General features: G+C 37.1%; 1 protein-coding gene across 1 annotated transcript in view; it reads left to right on the forward strand.

The window, feature by feature from the left end:
* Positions 1-2413: 2413 nt before the first annotated feature.
* The window catches only part of wdfy2 (WD repeat and FYVE domain containing 2), a 31995-nt gene continuing 14665 nt past the window's right edge, over positions 2414-19743 (forward strand). Inside the window, exons 1-6 of the mRNA XM_038277760.1 lie at positions 2414-2757; positions 10353-10420; positions 14013-14086; positions 16134-16188; positions 17163-17313; positions 19149-19261. Coding sequence (XP_038133688.1) covers positions 2621-2757; positions 10353-10420; positions 14013-14086; positions 16134-16188; positions 17163-17313; positions 19149-19261 — 598 coding nt within the window. The 5' untranslated portion in view covers positions 2414-2620. The remainder of the gene's footprint in view (positions 2758-10352; positions 10421-14012; positions 14087-16133; positions 16189-17162; positions 17314-19148; positions 19262-19743) is intronic.

Raw genomic sequence — 19743 nt, forward strand, 5'->3', positions numbered from 1 at the left:
AGTCAGATGTCAGTAAATCTACTTCCAAAATTCAGCTTATCAGACATCGTAACAGAGATGGAGAAGTTTGAATCAGGGTATTTTCTCCTCAACCTAAACAAACACACTTAAAGAGCACACAGCGCTAAATGCTAAATTCAGTACAAACCCATAGAGATTTGGCAGGAATGGTTATGACTAAAAAAAGACACATTATGTATATCACATGCACCTACATCACAAGCTATTCTTTTTTTTAACTCTTCAGATTTTTATTCTGCGGACATCTCTAATATTCTTTGTCAAAGATGCATTAAAATCAAAGTTCAGTTTACTCTAATTATTGTGATTTTAGTTTTGTGTTTAATCAAATGTTAGGTGTGGAACAATTATTTTGTTACTTGGACATAAAGATCAGTGCTGCCTTTGAGGGTTTTCCATTACAAACACATGAGAAAACTGTACAACCTGAATAAATGTTGCATCTATTCAGTCAACCAATTAAGGTGGATGCATGAAATTAGTTCTGAAAAAAAAAGAAGCATTTCCTATCAGAATAAAGCCTGCCCCCTGCTGGAAACTAATGACACACCTAATGGAAAAAGAAATCTTCAGCCACTGAATCACAGGTTTACGGGAGAAGATTAGGGCCACTGAAAAAATTTTAAAAAAGTGAACTGATTTAAAGAAAAAAAAAATTCAGTTTAATATTGTCACGTGATATGAATTCTGAGATTAAGGTCAGAATTCTGAGATTAAAGTCAGAAAGCTGAGAAAAAATGTCAGAATTCTGAGATTAAAGTCAGAATTCTTAGATTAAAGTCAGAATGAGGAGAAAAGAGTAGGAATTCTAAGATAAAAGTCAGAATTCTGAGAAAAAAAGTCAGAATTCTGAAAAAAAGTCAGAATGCTGAGAAAAAAGTAGAAATTCTGACTATTTTCCCATAATAAATTGAAATAATATTTAAAAATCAGTTCACTTTTTTTATTTTTTCAGTGGCCCTAATCCTCTCCCGTACAGGTTACATCTAGGTAGGTTTGAACAAGTTGTTAAGACAAAATATTCTTAAAATCATTCATTTTATGTTGTAATATCTAGTGTCTAATATTATTATCTCTTATTTTTGCTTTTAACAAGTTGTATTGTTATTTTCTCTGATGATATAACGATTTTTACCTTATATCTTTTACTCTGAGTTACACGTATGTTATAAAAGTATTCTATGAGATAAACTGTGTTTAATTGAACAAGTGAAAATAGATTTACTAATTTTTTACTGGTGGTAGAGCAAAGTAACGACTTTAATAGCTTGTAGTCTAAATAGTTTGGGTCAAAAATGTTTTTTTTTCAGAAAGGGGAGGGATGGTTGCACCCAAACTACAATGGATCTCTAAATTTTCACAAGTACCATCTCAGTAAATATAATTTATCACAATCTTGGCTGACATTTTAAAGGGTAAAAAGCGGTGGAGAAAATATAAAGATACAATCCCTTAGCAAAAAGTAGTATACTTGAAGTAAATTCTATTAAGAATACTTAAAGCTACAGTGTGTAATAATTACAGGGATATACAGTCAGAAATGTAATATATTATACATAACTATGTTATTTATCATCATCTACGAGCTCAGCCTCTTAACCTTAATATTTGCGTTGCCTTAGAATTCGTTATTTATAATTACATAGGAGCGGGTCTCGCAGCCATGGAGGCAGACATCTTTGCGCTACGGCAGCGCAGAGCCAACAAACTAGCGATTGCGAGATCGCCAAAACGTCACAACGATGTAGAAAAAATAATGGGTATATTTATTATCTTAAGTCTACATGAAATCTATACCCTACACAGACAAATGAAATACTATCTGTAAAATTATCTATGTAAACAAACCTCATCACTTGAGAAGGTAGGTGATGCGGACGTCGTGGAAGACATTTTGTCCCGTAACGCTCGCCGTACTGTTGGGGGGGAGAAGCGGTGGGGGGGAGACGTTCATGATACTGCAGTCTGCAGTCTGACCGCTAGATGTCGCTAAAAGTTACACACTAGCTTTAAGTATAAGTATTAGTTTAGAAAGTATACCGAACAATGTACTTTTAGTGTACTTGAAGTATTACTAAAGTAATACTTCTTCGAACTAAATTGGGTCATTTTTAAGTTTACTAAAGTATACTTAAAGTATATTAGTAAACAATAAAGTAAACAATAGTATAGTCAAGTACACTTCACTATTAAGTACATGAAATATAGTTTAGAATAAGTAAACTCTTAAATGCACTGCCTGATTTTAAGTATGAAATTAGTGCACTTTTAGTATACTTGAATAAGCTACTTTTTGCTAAGGGAAATATGCATGTTTGGTTTTAATCGAGTCTTTATTTTGAAATTTCAACCGGTAGACTGAAGCGGAAGTTTTATTTTGTAGACAGGAAATGAGGGGTGTGTGTGACCTTCCGTACGGTGGGCGTATGTGCTTGTGTTGTCAGCTGACATGACCGTACCTTTCAGCGAAGTCACAACACTGTCGGTTCTGCCTGACAGCTACATGTAGTAGCTGCTTCACCGAGGCTCTGCTACGGGGCTACCGCGGGTTATGTGTCCCTGAGACAGGAAGGAGGCGGAGGTCCCACTTCTCTCCACCATGGCGGCGGAAATCCAGCCTCGTCCAAAGGCTAGGAAGCCGTGCTTGCTGAGTAAAATCGAGGCTTTCCAGGAGGTTGTTACCGCGGCGGCGATCATCCCCAAAGAAGACGGTGTGATCAGCGTATCTGAGGACAGGTAGGTCTCTCTCTACCTAACCATCTGTAACATGGATTGCAGTTAGTGTACCATTATTTTAAACATTTCCTGTTTTTAAGCGTGTCCATAAAGAATCTGTTCAATGATTTTTAACCGGCATAAAGCCAGGGGCGGTTCTAGATTAGATATGCCAGGGGGGCCAGTATGGGGGCAGTGTTTTTTTTTTTCATGGGGGAACAGAACATAAAGATGTAAAAGAAATTAAAAAAATAAAAACAAAAATAAATTCTAGGGCAGGGGTCTTCAATGCTTCCAGGCCAAGGACCCCAAACCGATGGCGATGGAGCGGGGACCCCCTAATTATATATATCTTATGAAATTGTTATATTAAATGTTCCTATAGTCACTCTATTAAATATGGAGTAATGTAAGGAAAGTAATTTTCCCCTGGGATTATTAAAGTATTTCTGATTCCTCATTGATGGGACAGGTGTTGTGAATGAAACGGTGCCCAGTTTCAAAGAGCTCCTTTGTGTCGCTGAATGTGTGCATTGATGACTGAAAGACATCTTCTGCCTCCATTTATCCATTTACTGTGTGTTGAATTCATCTTAATGTCGATTTCAAAGACATTTCAACAAGTGGAAAGAATTGCAGGGGACTCCATGCAGTACCTCTGTGAACCTGCGGACCCCTGTTGAACACCACTGATCTAGGGCAATTGTTTAGTGTGTTAAAGGTATAGACCCTTGTGGATCATTTAAATAAGTAGTCCTTTCTTACCACGGTTCTTTGAAAATAGCTGAGGCTCGTAAGAGAAAAACTACTGTCTACGAAGTGCATGAGAAGAAAAGAAAGGCATCAGAAGATGCAGATATATCCCAGATTGCTTTGCACAGAGAGTTCTCCTTGCAAAGTAATACAGGATTTGATGTCACAGCAGCCTGCTCTTGCCATAGGCTGTCGCTATATGACAGCGGTGACTAATAACAAAGATGGCGTAGGCACCGGGCGGTGGAGGAGTTATGTGAAAATGCATGCGCGTGGAGAGGGCGAGTCTTTTAAAAGATTTGCGAAAATCCTCCACAAAGCCAAGGCTGCAGACCCCTGATCTAACAGATGAATTCTGTGATACCATCTTATTACAGTCGAAGCTGACTGTATCTTAAAAATCCTAAAACATTTATAGTAAAATTTAAAGGCAAAATTTGAAATTAGTCTCACGGACAAATCAGTTTTACTCTCTACTGTTAATTTATATCATCAGTAGAAAATGATTTGGTGTTACACTGTAAAAAGTGATCTAAAATAAATAAATATTTATAATATCAGTGTAGATAAAATGATTACCAATGGGATGAGTATTTTTGCTCTAATGAAATTAAATTCTATACATTTAAAATAAATAAATGATTTTATTCCATCTGCAACTTACCTTAAATCAAGGGAAAACACGTTGCAAGAAAAACTTTTTGCAGTGTATGTTTTCAGAAAAGGGACCCTAATAGGGTCAGGACTATCTGCCCTTTTCTAGAACTGCTCATTCAAAAAGCTATTAATCACTCAATGTCTTCTGGTGAATTTGAAACAACACCAAAGCAAAATGTACCCACTGCAAATATTACACAGTTATTACAGTTGCACGATCGCACCCTGAAATCTAGTTTCAATGCATTTGTTTCGCAAGACTTAAACTGTAAAAATAACTCCATAGGAATGCTGTCAACACATTGTAATGCACCGTTTTATTAAAAAAAAAAAGGACAGCAGATTTTTAACATTTAACAACATGGAGGGATCTTTGACCATTGCTTTTATATATTCTCTGTAGATCCTCCTGGGTCATCTGTTATGCTGTCTTCATTTTACCCCAGGTGTCCTGTAGGACTTTGCTCTGATGATGTCATTTTGTGTCTGCTGAACCTTTTCTGTCTATTCTGCTATAGACTTAGGATCATTATCCAGTTGAAATACTGAAGCAAACAGTTTTCAGTTTGGAAAAAAGAGGCCTGATGTGCATTTTTTTAGATGTCATGCTGCCATGTGTGCTTACAAGTCTGCAGCTATCCTTCTCTACAGAGGACAATGCTTTTCTGCATTTGTACCCTTTATTTTAAGGAAAAATCTACAGAAATTGAAGAAAAACACTCCACATTATGATTTTGATAGTATGTCAGAAACACATAAGCTCTTAATCCTCATCCTGCATAGCTCTCGGAGCCTTATAGAAAAAGGCCTCATTTTCACATCAAACATGTTTTTCGGGGTCCATTCATTTTTTTCTGTCTGTTCTATGAAGTTCTTTGACAACATTTCATTTTTGCAAGTTTAAGTGTGTGGGTGTTTTTTTTTTCTTTTTGAACTGTTGGTTTGACTATTTCCTCTTCTTCCTACACAACCTTTCCTGTTATGATTAGATTCTTAGATATATATATTTTCTCTTTTTAGAGGGTAACTTTTTTTCACACACTTGTCAATACTTGTGCTACCAATGACGCAATATTAATCCTAATTTCAAGTCAATATGAACATAAAAAAAAACAACCAACAAAAATCAGAATGTAGTAATGTCACAAAAACCTTTATTTGAAAACGTCTCTGCAAATGTCAACATGTTTATCAATGCCAGAGTCTTCTGTAACATGTTTAAAGTCAATTACAGAAGTGCACCCCAACAGTTACTTGATCATTATCCAACGTCATATTATAAAATGCAACCAAATCCATAAAATGAATCCCCGGAGACCGAAAGGGGATTTGAACATTAGCATTTAGTAGTTTTTTTTTTTTCCATTTAAGCACTGATATCAAAGACTTTTGTGTTGCAAATAGCTGTGAATAAGGCTGCAAATCAAGATAAGGTGAGGCATGAATAACAGCTTTATAAGGCATTCCAACATAGAAAAAATATCCGTTTAAAATTTTTTCATATTTTAAAAAAGTTTCACATAAACTAACCTGCGGCTCTCTTAAATATCCCCAACTAACAGAATAGATTGGAACAAAGCAAATCCACACAAGGCCTCTATAGGAAAATAGTCTGAGTCTGCTTTTGTTTCTGAGCCTTTGTTCAACGTAACAACATTGTTGACATTGCTCAACGTCGATTGTAGGGAGAACAAAAAGGTAGCTAAACAAGAAGTAGCACCAGTGGTATTCCATCAAAAGACCCAACTTATTTCTTCAGAGGAACAGAATTTAGTCGGAACATCCAAACCTGATCCCGACCACCCAGAGACCAACCCAGATTTGGACATTCTGTGGTGTTCGGCAAGTGTAAATGTGTAAAAATGCTTCAAATAATGTGAGAAAGAAAGCAATTAGAAACTAAATTTGGTATTTATGTATATATCCAAGTTATAAACACAGCACAAATGTTTTTTTAGGAAGAGTAAATTGGGAATTTACTTTAGATAATTGTTTCAGTTTCAGTCAAAACCAATTTTAATGCGAGTCTCATTAGAAAAGTAGATGAGTTTGCTGGCTTTGTTATGTCTTGTAGTGTAAACGGTGATTGGACGATAAAGTTATTCATCCTAGGTGGTTTCCAAATGTAAAGAACTGGTTAAACAACATCCAGGCATTGTGGGCTGGCAGTTAGACTTGCACAATATCTCTAGAGCAGTGCTTGCTGGATGGGGACCAGCCAGCAACCTGTTGGAGTAACACAACTTACTCACCTTAAAGAGGCTGCTCAAGGTCTAAGGACGTTATTGGCTGAACCAATGGTAACCCATGTGGAATGACTGGAAAATAGTCCCTGGAAGACAACCAGCGGTTAAAACCTTTATATCTGGAAGGACTTGATACTGAACAAGATTTTTGGGCGTCCTCGAGAAATGCAAAAGGAAGGATCGACCAATACGTTTTTTTATTCCAGTGTAACCGATCCATGATTTTTACTGCCAATGTTTCTGTTTTGATAGTTTTTAATTTTCAAGCTTTTCCTTTGTCGATTGACATGATAAAAGTGACGCAATGTTAACTCATTTTGAACAATCAATTTAACCTTAAAATAAAGAATAATTGAACGTGGATAGCTAATGGATGGAGCGGCAGTGTCTGCTTAAGCGCTGAACACATTGAACAGGATTTTGCTTCCAATCTAAAAGAAAATCAATTTTGGAATCACACAGCACGTATTTTACAGGCTGGGCTGACTCGGGTATAAAGAAGTAAAATAGTGATCCTCTTTGAGCCTCACAAAAACAAATCAAAATGAACAGTACAGGAAACAGCACCTTCTCACTCTCCCGTCTTTTATTTACTTTTTTTAATCTGACCCAGTCAAATTAGACTTAGACAGATTTATTTTGTCATTTTGTATACACAAATGTTGACAAAAAGAAATTTAGTTTAAAACACCTCTCTAGACAATTTCATTTTTGTGAAGTGCAGCCTTGATAAGGTAAGCAGAAGTTGTTGTTGAGCTGCTACTACTGCCTCCAGCTCCTCAAGCACTCGCTTCTCCGGGCTCAGGGGAGGAAGAGGACGATGATGACGATGACGATGCTGTGAGGGTGGTAGCCCCCTGGGTCAAAGAGCCTGACGTGGTTGAAGCAACAGACGATGCGTCGTCTATCGTCCGTAGCACTACGCAGCTTTTTAAACAGTCCAAAATGTCAGTATTGAAAACATTTTGTTACGGTAGCTCCAGCAGGCGTTGGTAATCATAGATGCGGGTTTGATGTCTAGTTTGTATCTTTTAAGCAGCATATTTTGTGAAATTGTCGAGAGGAGCTGCTCTTGGCCGCTGCCTTGAAGCGCCGCCATGGTAACAGTACTTTTTGCAGGAATTTCGCAAGAACTGCAGGACATAGGATGTATTCACACAAGTCCACTCTAATGAAACTGTAGTTTGTTTGGGTAGAAAAGGTATGAATACGCCATCAAACTCTGATGCGGACCAAAAAAGCGAGCTCTGGTCCGCCTCAAAAACTATAGATAGATAGATAGATAGATAGATAGATAGATAGATAGATAGATAGATAGATAGATAGATAGATAGATAGATAGATAGATAGATAGATAGATAGATAGATAGATAGATAGATAGATAGATAGATAGATAGATAAACTTTATTCCGGACTCATGGTCCAATAAATACAAACTATACATCTTGGCTCAGTTGAAATGAATTCTGGCGCGATGCAACTAGAGATGTGAAAGCCAAGCAGACTAGAGACCACTCCAAAAGCTGTAATTGTACTGTATTTACGTAATAATACAAATGAAGTTATACATTTTTAAAGAATACCCTGCTGGACATCAATCGAATCAAATCTGCCGCTTCTTGCACTTCGTCGCCTCTTTTGTAGCCTTCATACTCACCTTGAGTATAGAAAAAAAACAGGGTCTGCGGTTGTCTGCTTTTTTTTTCTTTAATTCTGAGCCCATTGTTGAAAGATGATCATCTGGCAAACTAGCCAAAGGACTGTATAGCAATAACATTGCTGAAATCTGTTGCCCTTCCATGATGTTAACACGCTGAAAAAAATTAATGCAACTCTTTTAGGCATTTACTTAATAATATTTATTTACTTTAAAACTATTGTTTCATGTTAGCCGATAGAACATAAAATAACTGAGTTAAAGTAATTGAATATGGTTAAATAAACACCAAAAGAGGAGGCATAATTTTTTTCAGTGCATTTTCATGGACAAGGAAGTAGTTTAGTGTTATTAACCAACCATCTTTAAGCAGTGGTTACAGTGGTTTCCACAGAGCCACCGCATGCGAGGGGGTTCAGCAGTGGGCAAAAAGGTTTTTCTGTTTGACAAAGTGCCTCCTGAATGCAAACCACACTAGATGAAAATAGTAAAAATGTTGAAACTTTGGTCACCAAATAATCTGAGTCTACGGGACTATCAGGTGTGAAAACAACCACACTCTCGATTTGTGGGGCACAGACACAGAAAAAAGAAATCTGCACAGGTCAGGATCTGCTCACCCTGCATAGTAGGAGCGTCTCTATACTCACTGCAGTGAGTGTGATATGGAAAAAAAACGGTTCAGAGGTTACAGTCTCGGGCTTGACCTGATCTAAAGGCACAACACAAACAAATCTGTGAATGTGTTCCTATATTGACAAATTCTGATACAAGTTAAAAACACAAATCTCTGCCTAAAATATCAACTGACTAATGTATCTGTCTGTTTCTGGAAGAAAATTGGCTTCAATGATTCATAAAATAATAATTGGAGATGAACCTTCAAACCGCCATATTTTTCCTGATGAGCTCTGATCGAGGATCGGTCGTTCACACAGGATATCTAACTCCACTCTCTCATTCATCTTGCTGGAAATCTGTGCGACCCCCCCCCCCCCCCCCCCCCCCCCCACAAAAAAAAAAAAAATTACTACAAAAAAGTAGAAGCACAGTCAAACCGATTAACCGATCTATCTTCCATCATTACACGACAACGATCACCACTACTTCCATAATGCGGTTTTAATGGCTTTGGTTATTAACAGGGACGCGACAGTGTCATCAGCAAGGTTGCCAGATGTCACTGACTCACGTTTTCCAGCTCAAAAAATTTTCATTAACTGCCGTTTCACCCAATTTGAACCAAAGTCTATTGATCTCTTAGACCATGAATCTAAAAAAAAAGAATATTTTACCCCTAGAGGGCCATCCTAAACTAGCCTCGTGAGACCATCCTGATCTTGCGAGCTTTCAAGGTTTCACTCGCAAATCCGTCTGGCTACTTTCCGTTAAAGAAAATTTGGAGCAGTTCACCAAACGAACGTCCAATCAGCGTTGACTTTGAGGCTGGTTGAGGTGATGCAACAAGAAGTGCGACAGTTCAGTCTAAAGAACATGGCGGCTTCAGCCGATGAAACTAGCGTTAGCGTGGCCCGTCTATCACCAACATAGGCCAATCAGCTAACCAGTATTTTCGCCCCTTCCCAAAATTACTTCAACGGAAGGTATCCAGATGGATATGCGGAGCAAATCCAGCAAATCCAGCAAATCCATCTGGCGGAGTCAGGTTAATCCTAAACTGCTAGATTGGCAAACATCGCAACCTGGCAACAATGCACCTAAGACGGGAAACGTTAGCCTTTAGATGCAAAACCCCATCATGCACCGCAACATATTTTTTCAAAATATTCAAACATAAATTCGCCAAATATAAGAGGAACATTTTAGTTTGGTTTAGAGAAAGCATTTTAGTTTTATTATAATTTAGTTTGTTGCAATGATTTTACAGTTTGAAGAAATAGAACATTACACCATATGCCAACCGTCATAAGGATGTGCATGATGAGGAAGGGCTATATATACTGCATGGATCATTTAGGTAGTTAACATTGTATTACTTCTTGAGCTCCTTGAGTTATTTAGTGTCACAGGTAGGTGCTTCGGCCAGAGAGTAAGTGTTGAGGCCCGTATGATTTAACTGCATGCTGAAATGCCCGGTATCACAGATTCCCACTGCGAGCCTGCTTAAGTCCATTTATTTTTCCCCTTTTCTCAGAAACAGGAGATGTGAAACTAAAGTTAATTTCCTGCAGAACTGTAGAGCAATCTGGTCAAACTTTTTAAACCCTGCCTGTTTAGAAAAAAGTCAATTAATGATTTACCTCACCTTAGATTTAATGATCGGTTTGTTGTGTCTTTACAGAACAATTCGGGTTTGGTTGAAGAGAGACAGCGGTCAGTACTGGCCAAGTGTTTACCACACCATGCAATGTAAGTCTTCCTGTCTTTAAATATGTTTGCAATAGTTTTTGTGTCATTTTAATGCAGATTGTTTCTCTTTTAGTGATTGTTATGAAAACTACATAACATTTTTTAAGTTATCAGATTGTCTGTATAGTAGCAGCGCTACACATTTGTGACAGTTTGGCTTTGTTTTCCTGCAGCTGAGTAACTGAAGGAAACCGAAGGCCACAATCAGCAAGATCTGTCTCTGACAATAGCAGAGGTTGCAAATGTGAAGCATTTTTAGCAGTTGACTGAAATAGGGATAAATGAAACGAAACAGCTCACATTTACAGAACAGATTCAAAATCTGATGACGCTTTGGGGGAAAAATGAACCAACATTAATAACATTAAGATATTCCCTGTTAATAAAGAGCTCTATTTGTTATAAAACATGCAATCTGTATGTATTTATTTGCTATAAGCCAGCTAAAACTATCTTGGATTAACTGATTCATGTGAAATATCCTGGATTTAAAGGATTTTAATATGTTGATAGAATAAATCAACGTGTTTCTTAGGTTTTTAAAAGGATTTTCATGGTGCTGTGCAGTGTTTATATGGGAAATAAGGAGCAAGATAAAAAAAAATGTTTTTTTGTTTATTAGAATCTGTTTTACGCCTTATTATTACACAGTTATCACAAGATTGCATTTAGACTTTATAAAAGTAGAGCTATACTTGATTTATTTGTCGTAATTTAAACCTATGTGTTATTTTCAGTAGCATCTAATGGTCAGGCTGCTGACTAGATAATGTATAACATTTATGTCAGTAAATCCCTGTAATTATTACACACGGTGTCTATAAGGGTGAAAATAGCTTCTAAAACCCTTGTTTTAAAGCAGTAATGTATAACATTTAGCTACTAGGAGTGCTAGACTTCTGTCACTTAAAGCAACAGGAAACTTTGCATCCTCCCAAAATTAAACAGTCTCCCTCCATGTTTTGGAATTTGATAGCAGACAAAGTCAAAAGTTCCTCAATGTTGCTTTAATAGGTCAAAGAAAGTCCGTTTTAAGGAAACTGACTTTATTTCTTTATACGGAAACAATATCACACACAGAATCTTGGAGTTTTTGGTATTTAATCATTTTTTGTTCATATTTTTTATAATTTTTTGTTCAGCCATCCTTTTATGTATACTTCTAAATACAATCCAGCACCTAATCAGTTAAATGAGTACCTGTTTGTGATTAGATGTTGGGATGAATGTAACGTTAGGGAACAAAACAAGAAAAGAAAATGGAAGAGAGGACAGGGAAAAATTCCGGAGAAATTTAAAGAAGAGGTGAGATATAAAGAAATATCTCAAGCTTCCCTCATCCTACAGAGCGTCATTTCATCCTTCCAGTAAAAATGGAAGAACTATGACCCCTTTAAACCTTATAGGACTGACCTGAAAAAGAAGCGATCTCATCAGAGAGGCCGCTATTAGCCCAGTTACCCTGGAGGAGCTGTGGAGATTCACCGGTCAGACTGGACCGTACCTTAAGCCTTCTTAAATATTTCCTACACTCTACAAATCGAACCTTTAATGAAGACTTTAAAGAAAGAAATAAGAAGAGAAAACATGCAGAAGAATGTTTTCTGATCAGACAAAACCGTCACATATATTGAAAACTACCCTGACCACATCATCCCCTCTGCGAGGCATGGTGGTGGCAGCATGAGGCTGTGGAGATGGTTTTCTCCAGCAGTAGGAGAGCTTATCCATATTTACTTGGACTTAGATGGAATTAAAAAAGAGCATGAAAATTTGAAAAAAATGATTATTTTTCACCAAATCAATATATAGCTACACAATATGCAACATACTATATACCTTAAGCTTCACGGGTGTAACATGTGAAAATGTTCAAGGTACGTGTGCAGATTTTGTCGATTTGTTTTTTTATCCAAAAGCTCACATATGTAATCTGATACATGAAATCGCTGCAACATCAGAAAATTATCATAAGCTAGGAATACTTTTACAGGGCACTGATTAGAAGTTATTTTTTTAAACAACAGCCATCTTAACCAGGAAATTGCAACATCAGACCATCAAATCCACAATGATTAAGCAATAAATGTAGACTTCAGTCATTATTTGCAATCGTATTAAAGCTACAGTGTGTAATAATTACAGGGATATACAGTCAGAAATGTAATATATTATACATAACTATGTTATTTATCATCATCTACGAGCTCAGCCTCTTAACCTTAATATTTGCGTTGCCTTATAATTCGTTATTTATAATTACATAGGAGCGGGTCTCGCAGCCATGGAGGCAGACATCTTTGCGCTACGGCAGCGTAGAGCCAACAAACTAGTGATTGCGAGATCGCCCATTACGCCCGAAAGTAACTACGGCAAGTTGAGAGAGATGAACTGAGACGGTACTGAACAATAGATGACAGTATTAAAATTATCTATGTAAACAAACCTCATCACTTGAGAAGGTAGGTGATGCGGACGTCGTGGAAGACATTTTGTCCCGTAACGCTCGCCGTACTGTTGGGGGGGAGAAGCGGTGGGGGGGAGATGTTCATGTTGCTGCAGTCTGCAGTCTGACCGCTAGATGTCGCTGAAAATTACACACTGTAGCTTTAAGAGTTGGTGCTATATTTGATCTAAAGCAGGATTCCAGAACCTTCTGATTAATCTATGTAGGGTTTTTAATCTTATTAGGATGTATTATATATAAATAAATGTGAAGCTAGTAGTGAAAGTTAAAAAAAATTAGATTTATGTCCAGATTTTTTAGTCTAAATGAAAGAAAAAGGCAAATCGACTTTATACACTGAAAAAAATTCAAATCTCAATAAGCGTTTTTTTTCTTAAAATAATTGCATTTTTTCTCTTGAATTAAGGAGGTAAGTGAGACACTTTGCCAATGGAACAAAACAATTTACATTTAAAATAAGAAAAAAACAATTATATAGCCTTATTACAAGTGCATATTATCTAACCATCTTATTTTAAGAGTAAAAATACTCATTCCATTGGCAAATCATCTTATTTACCTGCTCAACTTAAGGGTAAATACATTTAATTTAAGGCATGTTTACTCATTTTTAGGTAGTTTTTTGCAGTGTAGGCATTGTTTTTTTTTTATTATTATTATTTATGTTTTTCAGCTAAAAAATGTTGAGGTGTTATTTTAGCCATTTCAGATTGCTTCTAATACTAAGAGAAAAATAAAATGCCTGCTGTGTTTTCATTGTGGCATTGTAAAACCTTCTGTGGCCACTGCCACAGAAGGTTTTACTGAGTTTGTCCTGTGAGTAAAGCTGAGGAGTTTTGCAAATGTGCTGTAAATTGCTTTTTTTGGTCTGTCTGTGACCCGTTCCATTCGTCAGACGAACTTTGCTTACTTAACATCACATGACCCACATTTATTAGTGAAACTCAAGGCAAACAGTGCTGTTGAAATCAGCTGAATGCTAAATAAAAGATTGGTTTTACAGCCAGGAAGCTCTCTTTAGCATTAGGACTTTCAACTCTGCAGCTGGAACTTCTCTCACCTTTTGACGGGCTGTTTTGCATGTATTTGGCTATTAACATGCTTTCTTTTCCATGTTTTCCTCAGCCTCATGTTCCTGTATGTCCTTTAACCCAGAGACCAGGAGGTTGTCTGTAGGGATGGATACAGGAAGTATCTGTGTAAGTGCGACTGAAAACCCTCTAATAACCTTTCCTTCCTCTGTTGTCAGCTGCTTTTCATCTTATTAGGCAGTAATCACCTAAGGGATATAAGTCATTGCTCTTTTCTTTCTTTCAGATGTTTATGAAAAAGATTTTGCTATTGAAGTTGTTATTGAATGAACTGCACTACGGTCCTCCCTTCATATTAGACCATGGTTGTGTCGCTGCGTTAAAGAGCAACCAGCATGTAAATGGTCTCTTCAGGTCCTCTGGGAATCAAGAACTCAGTGTCCTCCATGTTATGCAAGGTGGAGCTTAGCGTTTCCTAGACTATTCTAAGTATGCACAAATCTTCGCTGATGAGATTGTAGTGGTTCATTAATGTGAGGATGGTATTTCTAGGTCATATATGCTGACAGCTCAACCACAATGTGTTTCCTGAAAGGAAAAGAAAATCCTGCATATAGCTGTGGAGCTGCTCTGGGCATTGCAACCTACCTCTGCTCTTTCTGTAATGGATTTCATAAGCAGATAAGACAAAGTATTTACCACCTAAACTCATATATATATATATATATATATATATATATATATATATATATATATATATATATATATATATATATATATATAATGAGCAGCTTAGCAGTAAAATGCATTTATAAAGTGCAGCAGTGTTCGAAATGTAAACGATGTAGGAGAGACATGGTTCAGAGCAGTGCAAAAATAAATGAATATATATGGTGCAAAATGCAGTAGAAACACTGAGTTGAGTTCTATTTTGAAGATTCACCATGTAGTGCAGGTATGATGTTTACAGTGTGATGTCTGGATTTGTGATGTGTGTCATTGAGGTGTTTTTTTAGGGATAAATAAATCTTAAATGAAAAACTAGTTTAGAAGTTAAATTTTTTCCATTTTTAGCTCCTTGTAGTTACCGTCACTAAGGAGGTTATGTTTTAGGAGAGCTTGTCTGTTTGTCTGTATAGAACAACTTGAAAAGTTATGGATGGATTTTCGTGCCAATGAACAATCTATTAAATTTTGGTCATGATCCAGATCATGATCTGAATTCAGGGATTATCGTAGGGAAATCACATTTAAATGTCAAATCATTCTGGCTTATACATGTATATAAATGTACTCTTTATCAGACGATATTGTCCCAAAATTTAGAAAATTTCAATAAAAAAAAAAAAAACTTTCTTAAAATCTCTGTTTTTTTCCGTTATCTTATGCAAGGCCGGTTAGTTATGCCGTCAGCCTGAACACCTAAATTCGGCCAATCATATATCAACGGTCATCTTGATTCACATGTTGCAGCTAATATACGCAACGGTTGAAATAAGAAATGAGAATAATTTACTTTACCTTCCGAGACACCGGCCACAATCAAACTTGCTTGTAAACCTTCCACCACAACAACCCTGCCGTCTTGATAAATGACCAATCACATTCACTTTATTCACTCGTGTAAAGTCGTGCACCACTCGGGAGAATTCGGAAATGCAACGGTTGGAACGGCCGTTTCCCTACAACTTTAAAAAGATTCTCCAAGATTATGAAATAGGGACATTTGGAGGAACAAGTAGTTCCCCTCTAAACCAGAGGGTGGCAGCACTGACTATTGACAGCCTCAGCATCGGAGTCAAAAAGTCCGGAGGTATTTTACTGAAGAAAAAAACACAAGAAAATGGAAAGTTGTTAGTTTGTTAGCTATAAGGGAAATTTACATTTTGGGGCAAAATTCGCTGGTTGGTGGAGGTCTGCTCTCTCTGAATGCTTTTCTAGTTTGTTTTAATTTGAGATAAGTCCACAGAGATCTGAACAGACTGTGGCATTTCAGATTTTAATCCCAAAGCATGAAACCTAAATGCTCCCACAAATGTTTCTATGTAGATATTTGCCAAAGAGGAAGCTTTTTTCACAACTCATCTTTCTGTTCTTGTAGTTTTTCCATTTGTTTTTTCAGTCACATTTTTAAAAACAGGGTTTACTTTTCATCCCATAATATGTTTTTTTTTTCCTGTATTTATGTCATTGGATTCTCTATTTTTTATTTTAGGAGTTTATTCTATCAGAGGACTACAACAAGATGAGCCCAGCGCTCACATATCAAGGTGAGACAGGATGTTCTGCAGAACAAAATCAGCTATTTTGTCATTTTGTGAACCTTTCCATATTTTGCCACAAAGCAACCGCAAACTTCAATGTATTTTATCAGCATTATCTATGACAAGTTAGCTGGTTTGTAATTATATTGATTTAAAATAAAAAATATGGCTTTCAGTTTTATTTTATTTTTACGCAGAAACAAACATCAGCATTTCTAATTACTTCTACTGAGTAAATAGTTTGCAGAACCAGCTGCAAGTCTGGTGGCTGCGGTCAGATATGGTGGAACCTGTCAGTCTATCGGTTTGCAAGTTTCTATTGGATCTGGATCCGGATTTTGACCAGGTTTTCTAACAAACATCAGAGTCACTGAACAGCTCTGGAAAAAAAAAATCTTTCCAAGTAGCAAGATTATTTCAATAGACAAGATTCATTGATTTTAAATCTAGAACTAAGTATTTTAAACACTTAAATGAGAAAATAAGTCTCAAAAGAAGATTAATTATCTAACGCTTCTAATTGTAAGTTGTTTTTTTTTTATCTTGGCAGGACCCAAATAATGAGTGTTATACTAAAATAAAATGACACACCTGAGGACTTTCATTGCCAAATTATTGAAGGTTTCTTTAAGGGTACCGCAGAGTAAATCACTTTTTTCTTTCAAAATCACAGTTCTGCTCCACTCTATGTTGCTTTGTTACGTCAAAATCCAATTAAACATCGAAGTTTCTCATTTTAACATTACAAAATCTGAAGAGAAATTAACATTTTTGTATTTTATTCGATCCCTGATAAACCGTTAAACGTAACGTTTCCTGTTTTGAACTGAATAATCTGGTTTTAGTTCATTTTTTGATCGGATATTAAGTTTCTTATTGCTTTCTTTCTGTGCTCACGATTCCTTCCTGGTTTTAATTCACTCTAAACGAAGAGCCAGTAGCACCACTGATCGATAATGGTCTGTTTTCTCTGTGTGCAGCTCACCAGGGCAGAGTGGTGGTGGTGCTGTTTGTGTTGGAGATGGAGTGGCTGTTGAGCACCGGCCAGGACAGGAACTTCACCTGGCACTGCTCGGAAAGCGGCCAGCAGCTGGGGACGTATCGCACTGCGGCCTGGGTCTCAGGACTACAGTATCCTCCAACACCCTCCCTCCCCTTCTACTGATGTTTCATTCATTTCCCCTCAGAGGCAGCTCAACAAACATTCAGAGCTCCCTGCTAGATCCAGAGTTTTCAGAATATTTGTAAAAATAACTGTCTATAATTGTATAAAGACTGCTCTAATCTAAGCCTGGGGTGAACAAACGGGCCGTTTGTAGAGATTAGCTTCTAGTGAGTTTGTGTTAATGGGAAAGACTAACAATAGGAATCAGTCATGCTGCTGTCAAGGAAACGGTCTGAGTTGGTTTCTGTAATGGGCAGATGAAAGGCTGTGAATGCTGAGCAGAAACACTGATCCATACAAATGAACCTGCCACCAGGTCATCAATGATCATCTCCTGCCTCAGCTGGCTAACAGCATGTTTAGCTGCATAGAGCTCACTAAGAAGTGCACAACTAATGGAAGTAGGGGGCATTTTCACTATAGAGATCTGAATGGCGTAAGGTTTCTTACTTCTACAAACAGAATAATGGTTTTAGAAATGAGGCATGTCCATAGCAGTCAGTAGATATATTCGATATATTCTAAGAATAGATTGGTTGTTTTTGGTTAAAAGAATTTTGGTTGAACTTTCTTTAGGGCTGAAATTTTTTGCAGGAAGATTTTCCTGTTTGATATTTATTCTGCCTTTCTGCAGACATGTTGCTCTTTTCTAGGGATCCATTTAGCAGCAGTTAGATTTTTATTTATCTATATCCCAGTTCTTTTGTTAGCAGCTGAAGGGAAGGAATCAGAATCTCAGACGCCAAAGCTTATTTTTGTTTTAAACCACATATGCCTAAATGAAAAACAATACATAATCTTTTTGGGCACGTACAGCCTGTACAACAGGCGGGGCTTAGGCACACACTGGCACAGTGATCTAATTGGCCATATGCTGTTATTTTGGCCAGGCAAACACTGGAGTGTACTACAAAAAGGGTGTTATTGTTCTATAAAAAGATAGTATGAATTTAAAGAGAAGCTCATTGAAATACAAAAAAACAACCAATATATGTCCAGTATCAGTTCAAACAGAGTTAATAGCCGACTCTTAATTTAAGCACAAACAATCACAAAGGCTACGTTCACACTGCAGGCCTTGATGCTTAATTCCGATTATTTTGTGAAATCCAATTTTTTTTGCGTTGCCGTTCACATTTCCAAATATATGCGACTTGTATGTGATCTGCTGTGTGAACTGCAGTCATACAACGCAAGTGTCCCACATGCACAGTAGAGAACGTAATGACATCACAGGCCTGCCTGCTCTGTGTTTACGGAAGTAAACATGGATGGTAGTGTCGGAGCGCATCTAGCGATCTTTCCCAACCATAAAAACAATCTTTTCAAGATGGTTAAACATAAATACTGCTCTCCGTATCGTCGTCCGCCATGGTTGTTGTTTTTCGTGACGCTTCTTCATATGAAGATGCAGAATAGTGACCTTTGTCGGGTTTTAATGGCGTTCAGGTTGGATGAACGCGACCTGGCCGTTCAGACACAGCTCGCATTTGAAAAGATCAGATTCAGGACCACATAGCCAAGTGGCCTGGGTCGCATTGGAAAAAATCAGATTTGTGTTGTTCAGACTGCCATGAAAAGATCAGATCCAGGTCACATATGGGCCAAAAAATCAGATTTGGGTCACTTAACGCTGCAGTGTGAACGTAGCCTAACAGTCTACCCTTTTGACATAATTTCAGCGTTGCATTCAGGGGTTTATGCAACTTTTTTGTAAGACATTGAGTTCTTTTGTTGCATTGAAACAACAGGTTTAGTTCACTACATTATTCCCTTATTTTATAACTTAACCTTAAAACAGGTTCGACGTAGAGACCAGGCATGCCTTTGTAGGGGACCAGTCTGGTCAGGTGACTATCCTGAAGCTGGAGCAGGACAGCTGCAGCCTGGTTACCACCTTTAAAGGACACACAGGTACACTCACACACACTGTATGTGTTTCTATTTGTTGTTGAAAGATAAATATTCATAGTTATTATTGTAATTAAGGAAAAAAAGTAGAGTTCTCTTATTGCAAAGAGTGAGTTTTGTTTTAATCTTAACATTTTCTTGTAAATTGCATATTTAGAAGAAACACCTGCATAAATGCAGTCACGCCTTGCATGATAACAAGTTCCTCTCAGTCTAATTAAAGAGGTCTACTTCCCCCAATAGATAAAGTGGTTAAATGGAATCTATGAGGGCAAATTTTCATGAGAAATTCTGTTGTTTTCCAATTAAATCAATCCAAAGCAGGTTTGCTGCACATGAAGTTATTTCCTGGTTAGAAATGCTTCCTGCCACAGAGCAGAGAGGGTTTTATTTAACTCATCAGCAGGAAGGACAGCCCACTGATACGTTCAGCACACAGTTCTTATCTCATGCTGATTAAAGCCTGATGGTACAATAAAAAAATG

This window comes from Cyprinodon tularosa, unplaced genomic scaffold, assembly GCF_016077235.1.
Source record: "Cyprinodon tularosa strain WSP-4 unplaced genomic scaffold, ASM1607723v1 ctg134, whole genome shotgun sequence".
Classification (NCBI taxonomy): domain Eukaryota; kingdom Metazoa; phylum Chordata; class Actinopteri; order Cyprinodontiformes; family Cyprinodontidae; genus Cyprinodon; species Cyprinodon tularosa.